Source organism: Saccopteryx leptura, chromosome 1 (genome assembly GCF_036850995.1).
Source record: "Saccopteryx leptura isolate mSacLep1 chromosome 1, mSacLep1_pri_phased_curated, whole genome shotgun sequence".
In the NCBI taxonomy this organism is placed as follows: Eukaryota; Metazoa; Chordata; class Mammalia; order Chiroptera; family Emballonuridae; genus Saccopteryx; species Saccopteryx leptura.
In genome coordinates, this window is record NC_089503.1 from 224,500,382 (window position 1) to 224,522,418 (window position 22,037).

Sequence of the window (22,037 nt, forward strand, 5' to 3'; positions counted from 1 at the left end):
GTAATGCTATTTATGTACAAGTCTCCAGAATTATTATATAAAATAAATCTGTGGACAGTATCATAGACCTGTATAAGTTGAGTTTGCATAGCAAGCAAAATTTGACTTGTGCATTTATTTGGAATGGCTTCTGTATGTGTGGTGGAGAACGAGGCACTTCATGAAAATCAAGTGTCTAAAACCTTGCATTTTCAAATCTTTCACTTCTATTACATTTTATTGAAACATGTGCCAGAAATCCTGCTTAGTCTGGTGCTAATAATATTTATAATCATTAAAAAAAACAGAAAACAACAATAAATGAGACACTGACATGTAAAGTGACTGGCCCAAAGTCATATGCTAGTGACTGCTGAGCTGATTTGGAATTTGAACCATATACATTGTTAAAAATGGACCATAAATAAATGACAGTAAGGAAAAGGAATGAAAATTCATTCTTATGCTTATTTGTTCATTATTTTTATACAAACTATATATTTACTATTTTCTGTCTTATTTGGTAGCTATAAATCATTTCTTCCCATCTCTTTATGATGCACACATATTTTTTTCTTTTCTTTTTTTTTTTGACAAAGACAGAAAGTCAGAAAGAGTGACAGATAGGGACAGACAGACAGGAAGGGGGAGAGATGAGAAGCATCAATTCTTCATTGCAGCACTTCACTTGTTCATTGACTATTTTCTCATATGTGCCTTGACCGGGGGCCTACAGCAAAGCAAGTAACCCCTTCCTCAAGTCAGCAACCTTGGGCTCAAGCCTTGCTCAAACCAGATGAGCCCACGCTCAAGTTGGCGACCTCGGGGTCTCGAACCTGAGTCCTCTGCATCCCAGCCCGATGCTCTATCCACTGTGCCACCACCTGGTCAGGCTATGATGCATACATATTTCATCATAATTGTCCATTACAATATGTCAACTTGTTAAGACTTCTTTAAAAGTGACCAAGGCCACAGAGACTATTGGGTGTGTCATCCAGATGTACACCTCGGGAAGATATTCTAGATGAGTCAGGGTCTCATACCTCTACCACTGTCCATAGGTAAGATTTGAAGGGATAGTTTTAATTATATGGAGAAATGCTTCATAACATAAGTCTAAAACTAATTTTTTTACATTTTTAAGACATGATTTCAAAACTTTTATTTCTAACAGATTGTTTCTAATGTAATGAAATACAGTTTGTACATAACATATAAAGTTTATATGAAATATAAAATTTTGCAACCATTTACTTAGCCCATTATGTTCCATGCTAAATACTTTATCTGATTTAATTCTTACTTTCTAATATAATTCTCACAACAATCTTGAGAGAACTGTATTATTACCTATATTCTATAGATGCATCAGCAGAAATTGCAAGTAGATAAGTAACTTGCCCAAGGTCATTTCGGAAGTGGTTTGGTTGGAATTTGAGCCTAACTATTCTGGAAAATTTACTATTGCCTAGTTATATCAAGTAGTAACAGTCCAGTGCCACTCCTGAGTATTTCCTCCTGGATTCAAAAAAGTACATATGTGGAAAGATTACATTTGATTTTCCTTTGGGCTCTTTTGGAGGTCATTTGTTTTCCAACCCTCTATCATTTGTCTAATAATTAATCTAATAATAATCGACAAAAATCCTGAAATTCTTATCTAACATATGAGTTCACATTTCTAAAATCTTTTTTAAAGATTTTATTTATTCATTTTAGAGAGAAGCGAGAGTGAGAAAGAGAGAGAGAGAAGGAGAGAGGAGCAGGAAGCATCAACTCCCATATGTGCCTTGACCAGGCAAGCCCAGGCTTTCAAACCAGTGGCCTCAGTGTTTCAGGTTGACGCTTTATTTGCTGAGCCACCACAGGTCAGGCTTTGTTTTTTAAAATAGCTTAAGAAGTAGCAATAGGGAGATGAAAATAAAGAGAGGAAGGATATGCTAGAGCTGCTGTAATAAATTAGAAAAATTTGGCTATGATCTTTCTCATGCATGCATGAGTTCTGCATTCATGCACACTAGGATGGACTTTCAGGCTGTCTTCCTAAAAGAGCTTCAGGAAATGTTGCCTTGAGATTTGCAACAGCAGACTTCCTGGAGGGCCAGTATTATCATATAATGAGGGATTGTCAAAAATGGACCTTAAATAAATGACAGTGAGGGAAAACCCTGAAACTTGGGCAAGATCAGGTTCCCTGAAACTGTTCTCATTCGTATCAAGGTCATTGTGTCTGTTTGTTCAAGTAGGAAAATCCCACGTGTCCCCAGCTATTTTATATAACCAGAATTTACATATGCTATTATAAAATTTTATCACATACTTTATATGTTACTGACTGAAAGAAGAAGGGAGAAAGAGCTGAATAATGGAGTTGGGGTAAAAATAGAAGTCAGGCACAAGAATGGAATGACTTGAAGTAGCTGTATTACATTTAAGTGAGGCTTTTCAAAAATAGAGGAAAAATAATTACCAACTTATGCATGGATCATAAATTTGCTTAAACGTATGTTTGCTTGGATTACAAAATGTTGAATATTTTTAAATTTTATACTTTCAGATAAGAGATGTATTGTCCGTCCTGGCTGATTGGCTCAGTGATAGAGCATCAGCCTGGCATGTGAAAGTCCCAGGTTCATTACCTGGTCAGGGCACACAGGGGAAGGGACGATCTGCTTCTCCACTCCTCCCCCTCCTGTTTCTCTCTCTCTCTCTCTTTCTCTCTCTTTCCCTCTTGCAGCCATGGTTCGATTGGAGTGAGTTGACCCTGGGCACTGAGAATGATTCCATGGCCTCTGCCTCAGGCATTAAGAAGAGCTCAGTTGCCAAGCAATGAAGCAACGCCCCAAATGAGCAGAGCACCACCCCCTAGTGGGCTTGCTGGGTGGATCTTGGTTGAGGCACATGCAGAAGACTGTCTCTCTGCCTCCTCTCCTCTCACTGAATTAAAAAAAAAGACAGAGATGTATTGTCAGTTTTCTCACATAAGCACAACAAAAGCTATGGCAAACACACACACACACACACATACACAGAATTTTTTAACACTATTCCAGAATTTAATAAAAAAAAAAAAAATACCTAGCCTAAACTTTCCTTGACAATGTCTTAAATATGAAGTATTTTCAATAGAATGGAAGATGAAAAACGCTAATGAAAGCACCTCACTATACAGCACATTTTAAAATGATTGGTCTCTAATGTGTGGAGCATCTTACAAACATGTCTCCAATCTTAAATTAAACCCATAGAAGAAAGCAATGTAACTCTTATGCAAAATGTGGTTTGAAGGCTACTTGGTACTTGTTTCCAGTACCTACAGACTGCCAGTGGTCAATATGACCATGCCTCCAGAGTGACCTTCTAAGATTTTATTTGATTAAAACAGCAAAAATTGATCATTTTCTTACATAATTAGAAAAAGAATACTAAAGATGATTTGTGTCCATCAGGGTCTAGAAAGAAACAGATGGGATTTTTAAATTGGATAATTTGGGAAGAATTAATAGTCTATTTATAACAGGTATGAACAGAGAATGTAGAAAACACAAGGGATAGTTCAGTACCCCCTGGCTAGAAACAGTAGTGGGTGGTTACCACCCACAGACTTGAAGAGGCGTCAAGAAGGAGCATTTCCCAGAGCCCAGCGGCAGAGGGCTTTGTGGCAAGGACTACCTGACAAATGCCAAAACCTCCATGGAGAAGGATGCGGTAGGCACTCTGATCTCAGGGTCCTCCTTTGCTACAATCCCCTGGAACTCTGCAATGGTGGAAGAAATTAGAAGCCAGAGAACAGAAGAGTCTGAGATGAGACTCATTCAGGTGGGCCGCCTGAGCACAGAGCAATGTGGGGAACAGTGCGATGCAGATCTATAGGGACAAATGAAGCATGAACAGTGCAGCTGGGAATATAAGCAAGTGAAAATAAGATGTCTTTAATTATTGTGGAAACTCTGAGATTCCCAAACAGGAAAAAAAAAGCCAAATTAAAAAAAAAGTCAAATAATTAATAAGAAATGGGTCTTTATATTCATTTTTTGCAAAAAGAAATTTAGGAAAACTAATGATAGATTTTTCCTTTTGGCACTGTTAAGTATGAAGATTACTGTAAGAGAATGTGTATAATGAAAAAGAATGTTTTCATGGATCAATAAAAAATAGAAGTTTTGTAAATTATGTGTATATTCTTAGAATACTGAAAGAGTGGTGAGCTTCCTGTTTTTAATGTGAACCTAGTTATATTGTGGGAACCAACAAAATTCCTTGTATTACACTCTTATAAGGGTTCAACTGATGTACACTAAAAGCTTCTGATTGTATGTACTGTTAAAAAAAAAAAAAAGCAACAGTGATCGCCTGTTCACACAAGCCTCAGAACTGAAATCCTCACCTTCTGCATTTTACCAGCCACTCAGGGTTCCTTATTGTCCATCTTTCCTAACTGGAAAGACGTGTGAATTAAATCCTCAGGGCCTTTTCCCTGGTGCACTAGCAATTTAGTGATCAGTGATCCCTTGACTATTTTTCTTTCCATCCAAATAAGACTCAGTTTGAAACAGTATAGTACTCGGTGTGCAAACTTATTTTTTAAAAAACATTTCCTTTTGTTCTCATACTAGCAATTGCATTTACTTTGTCAGAATGACCTGTCATTCATCAGTAGACAGTCTTTCTTTATAAGTATGTCATCAAGGGCATGGTTGTGTTCAGCTTTCTAAGGATAGGAGGGAGATTTCTATAGCATGAGTTCTATATTCTTCATTTCCTAGTCAACACAATTACTTGGGCTGTTTGAATATAAGTAAAGATTTTTTTTTTTTTCATCATCATCATTAGCAAGAGTAGCAAGTTTTCCATTAAATTTGATATTTCAGCATGATATATTTAAGAAAATTCAGTGTTTTCAGAAAATTCTATACAATGCAAAATTTAATAATAAATATGACCACTTACAAGTAAGTGTCCTTCTCGCTAATCATCCTTTAACTCTAGCAAATCCAAGTTTAATAATCCTAATAAGTCCTAGTTTATATTTACACAGTGCTTTACCATTGGGAACATATCTTCTCAAAGTTTATTGCCTTTTACTTCCATGCTGTTCTGTAAAGTCTTTAGGACCATTTTGCAAATTCAGCAAGCCAGGGGTGAAGAAGAGAAATGCTCTTCTTATGATCCATATTCATGTGGTTTCATTTCTAATCCACGTGGTACGACCACAAGCCCCGTAGTGTTCCCTCCAACCCTGCTTGCCTTCATTAACTGGAAGCCTTTCTGTTCCAGGTACTATACTGTCTTGGGAAATAGAAACATCCAAGGTTTCTTTTCAGCTCCTTCGATCACACAGATGCACTTCCCTTTATTTTCTGTAGAAGGTGGGCAAGAGTAGGTTTACAGTTGTGCCTATGGACAATAATACAATAATTAATAGACAATAATGTAACAAGAATAAACTCAGTGTTTCACATGCTCACAACATAAACCTTCCTTTGCCCCACCCTGTATACATTCTTTGATGTGTAAAAGTAACTTTGTCATTTTGTTTCTTTAATTTTCTTAATTTGACACTTTACCATAAAAGACTGTGATAAACAAGTAAAACCATACCACTCATAAGATATTTTTAAAAAGGCTCGAATATCCCCATGGGCTTCTCTGCTCCCTTTCAGTCCCACCATGCTGAGGGACTGCAGGTGGTAACCGTGATTAGATTGGTATGGTAAAGACCCATATTGGATGAGCCTATTTTTGCTCAGTCAAAAATATATATGTAAATACAGTGTGTCCGTAAAGTCATGGTGCACTTTTGACCTGTCATAGGAAAGCAACAAAAGACAATAGAAATGTGAAATCTGCACCAAATAAAAGTAAAACTCTCCCAGTTTCATACCTATTCAGTGCAGTTTGATATGGGCTCACACACAGATTTTTTAGGGCTCCTTAGGTAGCTATCCTGTATAGCCTCTACAGACTGGTAACTGACTGATGGCCTACCAGAACGGGATTTCTCCACCAAACTGCTGGTTTCCTTCAACTGCTTATCCCACCGAGTAATGTTATTCCTATGTGGTGGCGCTTTGTTATAAACACACCAATATTCACGTTGCACTTTGGTCACGGATTCGAATTTAGTGAGCCACAGAACACACTGAACTTTCCTCTGTACCGTCCACATCTCGATACACGGTGTTATGTCGTCATCTGCGCATGCGCACATGCTGCCACATCATCCTACAGAAACTGCGAGGGTTTTCCTTTTATTCGGTGCAGATTTCACATTTCTATCTCCTTTTGTTGCTCTCCTCTCACTGGTCAAAAGTGCACCATGACTTTATGGACACACTGTATATAAACATACATAGAGGTTCTGTATACTTGTTTCTAAAGAAATGAAATTAACCCTTCACATTGTTTTTTCACTCATTTTTACCTTACTCATATATCATGGATGATAATGCAACTTGCCAATAAGTAAACATATAACCTCATATTTGCATTATAATTTTAGCATTATAATATCACATCCATATGTAATTTTACATAAACAGGCATCCAACAGGCTCTTCTGCCTTTCTGCTTTTTAAGGACCTTTTTCCCCTTCTCTTATCTTTTTTGTTCCCCTTCCACTGGACTCTCCCTGAGTCCCCCCCCCAGAAACGCATGTTAGCACACTCATGTGTGTTCTTCCTTGAGTTTCATGCTCATATCATTATATGCAAATGCATGTCTACAAACAGGTATGTTCACAACTGGACACCGTTTATACAGGCTCTGTCCTTATGTGTTTCCAAAATAATCATGCTGTGCCACTTCTCATTTTCCTCTTCACTCTCAGACTTATCTAGTGCACATTCTTTAAAGTCAAAAGGTAGAGAGCCAATGCATTCTTTTTCATAATCACATAATATGCCAAGATGTGGGTCTACTATAACTTATTTGTTCATTTCTCTGTTGATAAGCTTTGTTTATTAGTCCCCATCTAGTCTGGAAAGTGAAATCAGAACCCCCTTTTTTTCATTGATATTTAGAAAAAGAGGAAGAGTGTGTGTGGGGGGGAGATATCAATTTGTTGTTCCACCTATTCATGCCATTAGTTGGTTGATTCTTGTATGTGTCCTGACCAGGCATCGGACCTGCAACTCTGGCATGTCAGGACGATGCTCCAACCAACCTGGCCAGGATCCAGACTTTCTGTGTTAACACAGAAAATTTAACATAAAGATTGAGTGCCTAACTATAAAAAAAACATTAACTAGGTAACAGAGAAAGGCCAAAAAATAAAAACAGAATAAGATATTGCAAATTGGAAGTGCAGGTCTAGGTGAACAAAGGGGAAAAAAACCCCGCAATTATTTAAAGATGAGAATAGGCTCCTCATGGAACTGAAACTCGAGCTTCTGAGGAGGGAGCCAGCAAGCTGGTGCTGGTGTCTAAAAAAATGAAGCAAGGCTTCATTTCTGATGGTGTTAGGATAACTGCGCACTGTACCCAGCTGCTGCTACAGGAGGGGCACACAGGTGATGCATTTCTAAGATGGTGCGCATGCGCAAAAGAAGCAGCTAAGAAGCCAATGGGAATCAATGGGATGGAGCAATTTCAGATTCCCTGTGGGGCCCCCCTCCTAGTTGAGCTTCAGAGGGATCCAGATAATGAATCAGAAATGTGGTTTGCAGGGTCCCAACCCCAGAGCCAAATTTAGGAGGTTGGGTTTAATGTTCTGAAACAGGCCCTGGCTGGTTGGCTCAGTGGTAGAGCATCGGCCTGGCGTGCGGGAGTCCCGGGTTCGATTCCCGGCCAGGGCACACAGGAAAAGCGCCCATCTGCTTCTCCACCCCTCCCCCTCTCCTTCCTCTCTGTCTCTCTCTTCCCCTCCCGCAGCCGAGGCTCCATTGGAGCAAAGATGGCCGGGTGCTGAGGATGGCTCCATGGCCTCTGCTTCAGGCACTAGAGTGGCTCTGGTCGCAACAGAGTGACTCTCCGGATGGGCAGAGCATCCCCCCCTGGTGGGCATGCCGGGTGAATCCCGGTCAAAAAAAAAAAAAGTTCTGAAATATTAACTTAACAACTGGTACCTCTTTTATGGCCAAGATTTTTTTTTTCCCCCAATTAAGAGCAGAGCTGTATTAAGTGTTTATATTCACATATATTTATGTACTGGTGCTTTTATTTCTCTGGAATAGATTCCCAGGAATGATATTATTGCATAATATTATATTTCTAATTTCACCATATGTTGCCAGATGTTTTATTTCAAATGTTGCTACAAAAATTTACACTTCTACTAGCAATATTTGAGAGTATACTCTTTCATCTCATCCCCACCAGCAAGAGAGGCTATCACTCCTTTCAACTTTTCCAGCAATGTCTTATTTAATTTGAATTTTCCTGACTGTGATTTTAGGCATCTTGTCATGTGTTTATTAACAAGCAGTAGTTCTTTTTTTGTGAATTTCTATTCCTGTCTTTTGCTTAAAATTTTTTTCCAGTGGGTTTGTTTCTCTTGCCTTTTTATGTGAACTGACAAACCTCTTTCTATATTATAGAAATTGAAATTTATCAGCTTCTGTGTTGTACTTTTTTTAAACTCTATTGTTGTTTTTATTCATTTTAATTTTTGTAGCTTTTCAAGTATTATATAATTAAATATGATGTATAGCTTCTGATTCCTGTATTAGTTAGATAGATATCTCCCACCACAATATTGAATTTGTAATTTATGCTTATTTCAAAAATATTTTTGCAATAGATTTTTAAATTGAATTTATTAGGGTGACATTGGCTAACAACATTATACAGGTTTCAGGTGCATAATTCTACAACACATCTCTGTACACTGTCTTGTGTGTTCACCCGCAACCTCCCTTCCCCCTGGCAGTCACCACACTGTTGTCTGTGTTCATGAGTATTTCTTCTCTTTTTTGCTCAGTCCTCCACCCTCCCCTCCCAACCACCCCTGCCCCAACAGCTGTCAGCCTAATCTCTGAGTCTGTCTTTATTTTGTTTGTTAGTTTATTTTATTCATTAGACTCCACATATAAATGAAATTATATGGTGCTTGTCTTTCTCTGACTCACTTATTTCATTTAGCATAATGCTCTCCAGGTCCACCCATGCCATCACAAAAGGTAAGATTTTCTTCCCTTTTATGGCCAAGTAGTCTTCCACTGTGTAAACATATCACAGCTTTTTTATTCACTCATCTACTGATGTACTCTGGGCTGCTTTGAGATCTTGGCTACTGTAAATAGTGCTGCAGTGAACATAGGGCTGCATATATTCTTTCCAGTTAGTGTTTCAGGTTTCTTCAGATAAATTCTCAGAAGTGGAATCACAGCGAACCCTCATGCACTGCTGGTGGGAATGCAGACTGGTGCAGCCACTGTGAAAAGCAGTATGGAGATTCCTCAAAAAATTAAAAATGGAACTGTCTTATAACTCAAAGGTTTTGTTTTGTTTTGTTTTTCTCTAACATTTTATTCTGTCCAATTTGGAGTTCTTGATTGTATATACTGTGTGATTGTCTGGTGGCATTTATTATTTTAACTCTCCTTTCAAAAAATTTTATATCTATTTCTGTATTTCTTTATTATTCTAGATTTCACTGACCTTTTGGATAATTCTGTGCCAATACCATATTGACTTAATCACAGTATGGGCAATGTCTACCATAAGGAGATGTTCTTTTTATCGTTATTTTCTTGACTATTCCAAGGCACTTTTTTTCTGTCTTTGTTCTTTAAGATCATTTCTGCTATCTCTTTTCTTCTTCAGAAATGAAGAAATAAACTCCACTGGTGACTTCACTGGAACTACTTTTTACTTATATGTCAATTGGTAAAAGATTTATATTAATGAAATTATCTTCCCATCAAAGAATATTGCTTTCATTTGTTCAGATTGTGATTTATACTGCTCAGTAAGATTTTAGAGTTTACATATTTAATTCTATGATTTCCCTGTGAAATTTATTTCTAAGTGTGTTTTTTTTTTCTGTGTGTGTTTTTATTATTACATTTCTGGATATTTATTGCTAGAAAAGAGAAAACAATAGACTAAACTGTTATAATAAATTCAACAAATATAATGGCTCAAAAGGAATGTAAGTTTCTGTCTCTCTTTCCTGGCAGTTTAGAGAGTATTTTCCAAATTGTCAGAAGGCTCTTCACAATGTGGTCATTCAAGGACTCAAGAGAATTTAGCTCTCCTATCTTTAATAAGTGACTTCCTGGCTTGCCCTGATACCATCCTAGCACAGTGCAATACCAAAAGCATGGGAGGAATTTTAGATTTATTGGACAAGTAGGAAGCTGACAATTGCTAGCTATATTCACATCTCACTAGTGGGAATTGAGTCATAGGCAACCTGTTACTGGAAAGGAGATATAATGTGACTGGGAAGATATATACCCAGTTACTATTCGGTCACTACAGGAAAAGGGAAAATAGATTTTGGAAAATTTAGGAGACTCTGTCATGTTGTAATAATTATTTTGTATCTAGCCATTGTACTAAGTCTCATTAATTGTACTAATTTTCTTTTAGAGACTCTTGGAATTTCCATAACAACATATTATCAATGAAAGAAGATTATTTTATTTTTAATATTTTTTCTATAAAATATTTCTTTTTCTTGTGATAACATTTGCTAGAAACTCTAAGACACATTGGGTAATAGTAGCAAGAATAAACATTCCTAACAGAATTTCCTTAATTAGCATAATTCTAGTAATTCACCATTTAGAATAATATTTGATATTGGTTTTTAGACTATTGTCTTTATCACTGTAAGAGGTTTTCTTCAAATCTTATTTCACTTACAGCTGACATTATAATAAGATGGGTGAGGTTTGTCAAATATCTTTTTGGCATTTAATTATAAGATAATGTTTGTCCCTTTCAATGTATTAATCTAAAGAACTATGCTAACAGACTTCTTGATAAGAAAATCACTAGAATAAATTAGATTTATTCTATTCCCTGTGAATATTTTAAATACCATAAACTGCTGTTGTAGCAAAGATATATGCTACTATGTAGGTATCAGTTAATCGTTTTTCTTTAAAGATTTTTTGCATCTGTCATCCCAAACAAGACTAGAGCATAACTTTATTTTTCTTCTTTATTTTTGGGATGGGTACTTTCTTAATACATTTGAAGTTTCATTTATGCAAGATTAATAATATGAATTAGGAAACAATGTTTCTATGATCGAGAATAGTGTAAATAAAATTGGAACTATGTATTATTTTTTTAACTTTTTTGGTTTATTGATTTAGAGAGAGAGGGAGGGAAAGAGTGAGAGAAGAGACAGAAACACTAACCTGTTTTGTTCCCTGACCAGGATATCGAAGCAGAACCATCAACCTTTGCATATCTGGACGATGCTCTAACTGAGCCATCGGCCACTGCACTATGTATTCTTTAAAAGTAAGGTACAACTCAGTTATGAAATCATCGTATCCTTATCCTGCATAGGGCATATAGACTTTCACTTACTTTAACAGTCTCTTCTTTGTTATCTATCAATTTTTTTCTCTTTTTCTTTATTTAATCCTGGCAACTTTTATTTTACTAGAATATGATTCACTTACTCTAGGTTTTCAAAATGTTGCTATAGTATTACATATAGCTTTTATAATCTCTTTCTCTGGTCTTTTCTGATTTTTGGTTATATATTCTTTCTCATTTTCTACATAATGTGGCTCTCTCCCTTAATAAATCTTATAGGAAGTTCATCAATTTTGTGATTATGTTCTAAGAACCTGCTATATTAAAAAGTATTTCTTTATCCTTCTTATTTATATCCACTTAATGGGTTTTAGCTTCTATATTTTATAATTTTTATTGTATTCTACTTTATTTTGAACTGTGTTCTTGAGTAACAAAGGCATTTATAATTTAAAAATGTTTATCTGGATATAACTTTTGCTGTGTTCCAAAGGTTTTAGTATGATATTTTTTATTTTCCAGAGAGTTTTCATTTCTTTAGACCAAGCATTATATAAAAATTTGATAATTAATTTTCAGGTGATTAAGATTTTTTAGTCACATTTCAAATCTTTATTTCTAATTTTATTTGCTCAATATCAAAAGAAGTGCCCCATGAAATCTCTACTTGAATATCTTTGCTAAGGTATTATTTGAGGTCAAATAATTTTTCAATTTTGATAGATATTAAAAAGAGTATTTTTCAATAAATGGACATGGGATTTTTTACTTTATTTTGAACTGTGTTCTTGAGTAACAAAGGCATTTATAATTAAAAATTATAATTAATTAATTGGTATATCTATTAATTAAGTTTTATTGCATTATTCGATTTTTTCTGTTCTTGTTTATTTTTGTTTCTTTATAAGTTACATTGCTTTCAAAGACTTTTGTTCTATTACAAGCTTTAATTACCCTAGCAAAAATAGTCTATCATCTATTTAGAATTCTTCAGGTGATCCTTCAGATGAACTCATTTTCCTTTTTCAAATTCTCTTGACTTTTAGCCTAGAGAAGAAAAAGAGAGGCATACACTACACAATAACATTTGTGTGAGACTGTCTTAGACTCTCTTCACTCGGGAATCGTTGGTTTTCCCTTCAGTTTACATATAAACCTGCTACAAGCTTCTTACTGCCCTCTTCTGGTCAATGATGTAAATTACAGAGAATTAATGCATAGGTACCTACATATCCGGTCATACTGTGTATTCTTTAACACAGACCATTTCCTTTTCAAGAAACTACTCCGTTTCTTTTCTTTCTTTTTATTTTTCTTTTTTACAGAGACAGAGAGAGAGTCAGAGAGAGGGATAGACAGGGACAGACAGGAACGGAGAGATGAGAAGCATCAATCATTAGTTTTTCTTTGTGACACCTTAGTTGTTCATTGATTGCTTTCTCATATGTGCCTTGACCACGGGCCTTCAGCAGACCGAGTAACCCTTTGCTCAAGCCAGTGACCTTGGGTCCAAGCTGGTGAGCTTTTGCTCAAACCAGATCTCGAACCTGGGTCCTTGGCATCCCAGTCCAACGCTATATCCACTGTGCCACCTCCTGGTCAGGCGAAACTATTCTGTTTCTCTTAGATATAACATTTAAAATATGTCAAACAATTTAGTAATGATTTTTTTCATTTGGTAATCATTTTCTTCTTACTGGTAATAATAATTCAATCATGCTTAATTAACTGATCAACATTTTTAAATATTATATTATTAAAAATAATCACAAAAAACTGACAATATCAGAGACACTCATATCAAACCAAAAGTTAGAAACCTCTTGAAAAATATTAAAAAGCATTTACAAAGACTAGAAGTCTCTCTTTCTGTATTCTGTAAGCAATTTGCTAAAATCTAACATTCCTGCTTGATGATCTCAGACTTTCATGCAGACTCGATGGAACATTTTTGGCTCCAACTTTTATTGACTTACTAAGTCACTATAATTTGGGTACCAGTAAGTGATGTTAGAATTGGAAGCAGTTTCTATTTAATCTAAGGTAAAGAATTTAAATTGATCATAATGAGGTATGAGAACCATATTTCACTCATCTACAAAGAAGGATATGTCATTGCAATATTAATGGGACAAACCACCCAATTAATTAATAGCAAATTGGACAGATTGCTTTGGAAGTTCTCCAGGATATAAAGTGCTCCTGGTGCTTTGCTTCAAAGGCCAAACTGACCAACTTTCTAAATCTCTTTTGGTGGAGAAAAAATATGATTTCCCATTTTTAAATTTTATATGCCAAAATGGAATCCACAATAGAGGCAGAACTGCAGGGCTGAGCAACTCAGACGCTTATGTTTAGATTATGAGTCTTGTAACTCGTAATGATCATGGTGAAACATGAAGGTGCACTACTGATGTTTTCTCTGCCTGTAAATTGTAGTGGAACCATCATAACCTAGCAATCTGTAAAATGTTTCTGTCTGTAACTTGTTTGATTCTTATAGAAATCCCCATGTCATAGAGAGGACACTGAAGTTTTAAAATGTCAAACAATATATATATTCCTGCTAGAGCTAGTACACTCCCACGGGTCTAACGGCAAGTCGGTCTCTCACTCTCCATCACGGCCAGCCCAGCATGAGTGTGCGCCACTCTGTTCCCGTGTGTTAACTGGAATAGAGACAACAGAGAATGGAGCCACAGCAAGAATTGAACCTTTGCCTAAGCTCATCTACTTCTTTCAATACCTAATGGTGCTTTAGGAGACAAAAGAACCAACAGATGTAAAGTTAAAAGATCTCTTGAAGAACTATATAATGAACCAAATGCTTCCTCCCCATTAGATTGGAGAGTGCTGGTGAAGAGCCTGCGAATTAGCTACTTATTAAAACCCTGTGCTGAACTCATTCGTAATTGTGGAGGGAATCTGACCTCCTTGTTTTATCTGAAAACACCACAAAGTCCTGTTGGGTTTGAAAAATTAAGTAATCTGATGGCACATTAAATTTCCTACAATTCTTGTTTCCTGCTGAAGCACCTTTCAATTCTAGCTCCATAATCATGTTCTCAAATACCACTTAAATATAGAAAATGTAACAAAGCAAACTGCCCCCAAACTGCTCCCAAAGCCTATTAATATTGTGTGGCCTGTTTACCTCTGTTCTCTTGTGTCAAAATCCTGAATTTCACCGAGAAGGAAAGATGGATTGCTTTTGTTTTCTAGTCTCTAGAAGAGGAGTTGAGATGTCAGGAGAAAAGTACCTCTCTCCATCACCAGAGGAAGCTAATCAAGGAAAAATGTCTGTGGGTAGTAGAACCATTAATCTCCCCCCGGATCACGGGGCTGTTATGAGGTGTAACTAATCGTATCGTTGGGACTCATCTCAGTCTGTAATAACATGCTCCACAGTGACATCAGTGGTTGCAGGAGATGGATGTTGCATGTAAAGGAAAAAGTGCTGTTAGCTGGAATATCTATCTGCAAACCTGTGCATGACACAGCGACATTCTGCAGTGACTGCAGCGACTGTATTTCCATACGAACACATTTGCCATCGCCTGTCATCAATGTATTCTAAAACTTTGTCAAGCTGTCATCAAGGGGCAATTTCAGACCCACAGGTTGTTGTAACAACTTAGTTCTCAAAAAAAAAAAAAATGACCTTTGTCCAGGTATCTACTCAAGTCCACTTTGGTACTGGATCCAGATGCTCAGAAATTTTTTTTAAAAGAGTGCTAGAGTATTTCAGTGCCAAGGTTAATTCAGACCCTTCACAAACTTTTGGTTTCCAGAGCAAGTTCTTCCAACATTTTCTGTATGGAAGTGTACTGTGATTTCTTGGTACCTGGTAAATACAGATGTTCTCATTCGCCAGTCACTTGTCCACCAGCAGATGACTGGCAGAGTGTAGAGAGCTTTCAGAACAAACCAGTCAACGTCTCGGGCGGGAACTGGCTTGGGCATGAACTCTACGACCGCCAGGATCAGAAAAGGCTTCATGCGAGGGAGTGACACTCTTTAAGACCCCTTCCTACTTTAAAATTAAATGACTCTTTTTATGTTATTTATTCAAAACCTTTTTCATGTGTCTTTTCTACTAAATTGGAAAGCTTATATAAGAGGCAAAAATTGAGGTGATGATTTTTAACTTGTTTTCAGTATAAAATTTTCAAATAATTTTCAAATAATTTTCAAATTAAACATTTTATGTACAAAGGTTTTTTAGACTTTTTTTTTTTTACTTTAAAAGAAAAATAATAGAAAAGATCAATAACATGCATTTCAGAAAAATGAGTCAGATGTTTGTACCATGTGCCGGGCATGCAGTATTTGGTGACACTGAGAACCAGAATTAGCTCAAAAATTCCTGGTAGCAAAAGTAAAAGGACAAGCAATGGACTGTATTTCCACCGTCTACTTTTATTTTAAAGGAACTGCATACATTCTGGAGAAATAAGCATTCCTGGAAATAAACACTTCTGGGCTCATGTTAACTGAGACATTGTCAAAGGGACACAAATAGGCTCTCAAGAAATACAATTGAGTGAGAAAAAAGCCATCCTGTTTAAGCAATTTGTACATCTATTAGAACAATACCGAGAGCATTTACATGTCTGCCTGTGCTAAGCTTTTCTTTTCCTCTGTGTTAGAGAAACAAATGCATACATATGGGGAACAGACTGACAGCTGTCAGAAGGGAGGAAGCTTGGGGGCTGAGTGAAAAAGATGAAGGGATTAAACCAGGGGTCCCCAAACTATGGCCGCAGGCTGCATGCGGCCCCCTGAGGCCATTTATCCAGCCCCCGCCGCACTTCTGGAAGGGGCACCTCTTTCATTGGTGGTCAGTGAGAGGAGTATAGTTCCCATTGAAATACTGGTCAGTTTGTTGATTTAAATTTACTTGTTCTTTATTTTAAATATTGTATTTGTTCCCGTTTTGTTTTTTACTTTAAAATAAGATATGTGCAGTGTGCATAGGGATTTGTTCATAGTTTTTTTTTATAGGCTGGCCCTCCAATGGTCTGAGGGACAGTGAACTGGCCCCCTGTGTAAAAAGTTTGGGGACCCCTGGATTAAATAAAGGAAAAACAGACAACAGTATGGTGATTACAAGAGGGACAGTGAGGGCGGGGCGGTTGAAAAGGGCGAAAGGGGAATAAATGGCCACGGAAGGAGAATTGACTTTGGGTGGTGAACATATAATGCAATATGCAGATGATGTGTTATAGAATTGTACACTTGAACCTGACCAGGCGGTGGCGCAGTGGATAGAGTGTCAAACTGGGATGCGGAGGAACCAGGTTCGAGACCCCGAGGTTGCCAACTTGAGCACGGGCTCACCTGGCTTGAGCAAAAAGCTCACCAGCTTGGACTCAAGGTCACTGGCTCGATCAAGGGATTACTCGGTTTGCTGAAGACCCACGGTCAAGGCACATATGAGAAAGCAATCAATGAACAACTAAGGTGTCGCAAGGCACAACGAAAAACTAATAATTAATGCTTCTCATCTCTCCGTTCCTGTCTGTCTGTCCCGGTCTATCCCTCTCTCTGACTCTCTCTCTGTCTCTGTAATAAATAAATAAATAAATAGTACACTTGAAACCTATATTGGTATTAGCCACTGTCACCTCAATAAATTCAATTAAAATATAATTTTAAAAATAAATTTAAAAAAGACTATTGCCATATGTTTAATCAATGACTCTAATTTTATTTTTCAGAATGAAAAATCCCCAGGACGATCTGCAAGTCGATCGAGTAATATTTCAAAAGTAGGTAAACTTTGTTTTCTTGTTTATTAATTTCCATATTTTATGATTTAAGTAAATATTTTATAACGTTTAACCTATAATTGTATTCTGTGAACAATGCACAAGAATGGCTTACTAATTAATGGTTTTAACTCTTCCAAGGTTTTACTGTGATAAAAGAACATGATTTTACACAACAAAACAAGTTAAGCTAGTTTTTCCTCTTCAATGCTATATGCAAAAACATCATTTGTTACTTTCAGAGTAGCATACAAAGTCATACAGAGTATGTTTCTTTCCCTCTTGTTTCAAGCATTATAGAGCTACCACATACCCAAGATGAAACTGTATCAACATTCATGGTACAAGTTCCATGAATTTAATGCTTCAAGAGTTTGGGCTCAACAATGTTAGAATTTAGCTATTCCTGTCACTGGGCAGGTTTTAGAAATCAACTGAAGACATTAGATTGGTTATATTTCATTTAAAGTCAATAGATGGAAAAAAAATGCTGCCTAGATTGTCTATAAATCTAACCAAGACAGCAGACTGTTGAAAAACATTTTGGCATGGGAAAGATACTCTAGATTTTTATATTGCCTTGAAAACAAAAATTAAGATCTGTTCTCTAAAACAAGGCACTCTACAACGCATAGACTTGGTGCTTGGGGAGTAGAAAGTCATTTAAAGCCATTTGTCTAATTGGACATTTATGACTTCCAAAAATATAATTCAGACAGAGATGGATTTATCATGAATAAAACTTTCATTAAGGTCCCTTTACTTGCAGAAAATCTTCCACCGCATTGAACTTAATTTTGTATATATAATTTGTATTTTTTTTCTTCAAGAGGACCTGCCAAAAGTAATAAACCTTAGCCACTACAGAACCCAAATTTACTTCCAATTTAAGGATATATTTTTAAATTTTGTTTTGCTTTTGGAAACAAAGGACTATATTACTCACTGAAAGACAGCTGTAGCCAGATGATCAGCATTTTCTTAAGCTGACTTCCCAAGGCCAGTTCTTTTGAGACAATGCCAAGATGGCTAGGGGACACCCACAGACACACTGGGTTGATCACAGGAGCAGAACCCCGCGTTTAGGAAACCCAAATATTTGTAAGAGACTGTAAGCATGCCTATCCATACCATCCAGGGTACAAACATCCTTAAAAGATATCCCAGAACAACAGCAGTCAATTCTTCTACATACAGAGATACAAGAGACACAGAAAGAATAGCAGCTCAATACATCATACTGAATGTGTCTAACTCCATTTAACTCTGAGCACCTCCATAGACATTTGAGAGGTAATGTCACTTAGTGGCTAAGAGTGCTGTGGAGAGAGAAGCTGAGTGCAAGTTGCTGCTTGCACAGGTTTTTACTTCTGTAGTAACCTTAGACATTCACTAACCTTCGCCTCCTGTGTGACGTGAGAATGATATTATCAGTCACTTCAAGGAGTTTTTCCTTAAGTGGCTGTAAATTAAAAAAAATATCTTTGAAATGTTTATTATGAAGAGCCTTGCCCGCAGCTGGAGAATATTGTCATCTTTCTGAACTTGAATGTGAACATTGACCTAGAAACTTGTAAACAGTACTGACAACTTCCTCACACCAAATACTGTTTCTCGATCCAGAAGTGCAATGATGGCCACATTTTCAAACAGCTGTTTGAATTTGAGATCATGCAGCTTGTTTATAACATTTTCACCTTCTATTTTGTTCTATAAGAAGTAAAAATGTCAAGAATGTAGATTTTCTTCTTTGAGTTCTTCCAGGCTCTAATATATATTAATTATGTAGGAGACAATTGATGATAAAAATGCATGCCATTCAGAGAGAAATGAAATGCTCTCTTCTCAGCAGTCACTAATTGTGCAAGAGCAAAAATCAACTATCTCACACTGCTAGGAATAAAAAGATTTTAGTATGCATCCTTTTTTAATTTAAAACAATATAACTTCTATTTATATTCAGAGTGACAGTCATGACTGCTAAATACATTGTTGAGTCCTCACTACTTTTTCATGAATTATTAAGTGATAAATTTTTCATTAAGACCCTGTGACTTACCAAATATGAAATGGCAAAATCTAGCTATATTTTAGTCCTTTTACTTTTATTATTTATTTTTTTTCAAAGTTAGAAGCAGGGATACAGTCGGACAGACTCCCACATGCACCCAACCAGGATCCATCTGGAGTGCCCACCAGGGGGCGATGCTCTGCCCATCTGGGGCATCGCTGTGTTGTATAGCTGGAGCCATTCTAGCACCTGAGGCGGAGGCCATGGAGCCGTCCTCAGCGTCCGGACCAACTTTGCTCCAATGAAGCCTTGGCTGCAGGAGGGGAAGAGACAGATAGAGAGAAGGGAGAGGGGGAGGGGCGGAGAAGCAGATGGGCACTTATCCTGTGTGCTCTGACCGAGAATCGAACCTGGAACTTCTACACACCAGGCCAATGCTCTACCGCTAGTCCTTTTACTTTTAAAGTGGTAGAGAAGAAAACATTAAAATGTAAGAAGAATAGTTTTTCTCAAATTTTATCAAAATAATTTTTTTATGTCAAAATAATAAAGACTGTGAGCTTTTCAAGGATTTGATAATCATCCTAACAGAGTAATTGAGAGTGTGAATTAGCTTCCCTTGTAACTTTATTTGTGAAAGGAGAATACATAACAGTATCTACCTCTTAGAATTGTGCTTAGAACTCTGGCCCTGTGTAAGCATTAGCTTTTATTATTATGGGTCTCTTAATATTTTATATCTCAGTAACAGCCTCAAATATGTTCTCAGTAGGTCTTTTCATAAGCACATGAATTTGAGACGTGGGTTATAATATATGCATTGTTTTTTGAGTGGAGTAAGGATAAGTAAGAGACTTGACAGGACTAAGTAAGATGTTAGTTATCTGACAGAACACTGCAGATTCTGCTTCCCTAAAAAGTGTGTCTATATATATATAAATTATCTGAAGTCAATAGCAGTATCATTCATAATAGGTGTCTTCATTATCTTTTATCAAGTTTGCACCATCCCCTGTCTTTTGTTTTGGGGAAAAGGCAGGTGATATGGAGGATTCTATTCAGAATGGGGTAGCAGGAATGCCCTCTACACTGTTGAGTCTACTTTACTGCCAATTTTTTGTGGTTCCTTCCTGAATCAACAGACCTTCTCATCATCAATATTTGTGGAATGTCTCCCATCAGGAATCTTATTCTATACTGGAATTGATAGGGTAATAAAAAAAAATCTTCCCAGTCCTCCAAGATCTTACAGTGATGGAGTTGAAATGTGATATATAAAATTACATATAATATTTCGAACTGTATGCAGAAAAGTTAACAGAGCAGGCTTGAGACTCCTATTCTTAGAAAGACTTGTTGGAAGGTTGGTTCTTGCCTGGCATCTGGGAACTTGGATTTTAGGATTAGAGTCCATCCTAATTAATAAAAATGGCTCACTGTGCCTAAACTGTGCAAACTATTCAGTTTGTCCTAAATATCAATACCTGCTTTCCTAGAGGAGTCTAGGATGTTGGTATATACCTACAGGGCCAGCCCCAGTAAAAACTTCAGACATTGAAACTCCAGTGAGTTTCTTTGGTAGCTACAACACTTTTCACGTTGTCACAGTTTATTGCTGTGGAAATTAAGTGCATCCTGTACAACTAACTTCACTGGGCGTAAACTTTTGAAAGTGTGCAAGTTTTACTTTGTTTCCTCTGGACTTTACCCTATGTAACTTTTCCTTTTGTTGATTTTTATTTGCATCTTTTCTCAGTAATAAGTCATAGCTCTGTGTGTGACTCTAAGTTCAGTCCTATGAGCTGGCCTAGAAGAATCACTAAACTTGGGCAGGGTCATGAGAACCTCTGGTGTATTAGTCATAAAAGCAGACACTGAAGGCTATGGGCATTCAGAGAATGATCACTTCCCTTGGGTAAAAACAGGATAACCTCAGAGAAGGTATCTTGGAAGAATGACCTATAAACAGGGACTTGTAGAATGAATATGACTTGATCAACAGTCAAGAGAACACATTTAAAGGGAATAAGTTCAAGGCATGGAAGCTAGAAAATATGGACTATACGGAAATATTATAAATACTTATGAAAATAGTTTTTAGGGGTCTTTGACATGGAACTTTGAAAACAGGATGCATTCTCTTTAGTCCTACAAGTGTTATCTGGTTTGGAAACATAAAGATGGGTTAAGAACCCATCAAGATTCTCAAGTCTTTGTTTTTAGTAACTATGTATGAAACTAAACATTATTCTTGCTATTCAGGACTGCATAAACATGATCTTGCTGCTGTGAGTATGAAATATCCAAGCATGGGATAAATAAGTGTTGAATTGTTAGTAAATATTACCAGTTTTCTCCTTAGTCTTTACCTCTGAATCTTTGTACCATGTATTATTTAATTGCAATTATTCTTTGAATTTTACAGTCATTCCAACATTTAATTGTTTATTGGCTTATATTTCTAGTTTGTTTTAGGACATATAAGACTGGTAGATGTGTGACTCTCTCTCTCTCTTTTTTTCTTCTTATTCTAATAAGAGTTATATGGCTTGGATATGGTAAAGATGACTAAAAAGCTACAGAGAAGCTATGTAGGTTTAAAACAAAACAATGAATGTGTGATTGTCAAAATAACTTCAGTGTGAACATGGCAGCATCCATTCATCCATCACTTAATTTTTCTTTTGGCAAAGCTGCTTTTGATATTAGTGCTTGTTGCTTTTAAACGCACGTGCGACTCACAAATAAGTTCCTCATGATGCACAATTAGCCAAATTTGGCCTTTCTTTTATTTCTTCTTGGGTGAGGGATCATTACATGCAACTAGCAAC

The 22,037-nt window shown here is 36.6% G+C and overlaps 1 protein-coding gene across 4 annotated transcripts in view; it reads left to right on the forward strand.

Annotated features, from left to right (window-relative positions):
• MARCHF1 (membrane associated ring-CH-type finger 1) overlaps window positions 1–22,037 on the forward strand; it is an 833,928-nt gene that overhangs the window by 652,331 nt on the left and 159,560 nt on the right. For all 4 annotated transcript variants that reach the window (XM_066387072.1, XM_066387063.1, XM_066387056.1 and 1 more), the window contains one exon: window positions 17,145–17,195. In XM_066387072.1, coding sequence (XP_066243169.1) covers window positions 17,145–17,195 — 51 coding nt within the window. The remainder of the gene's footprint in view (window positions 1–17,144; window positions 17,196–22,037) is intronic.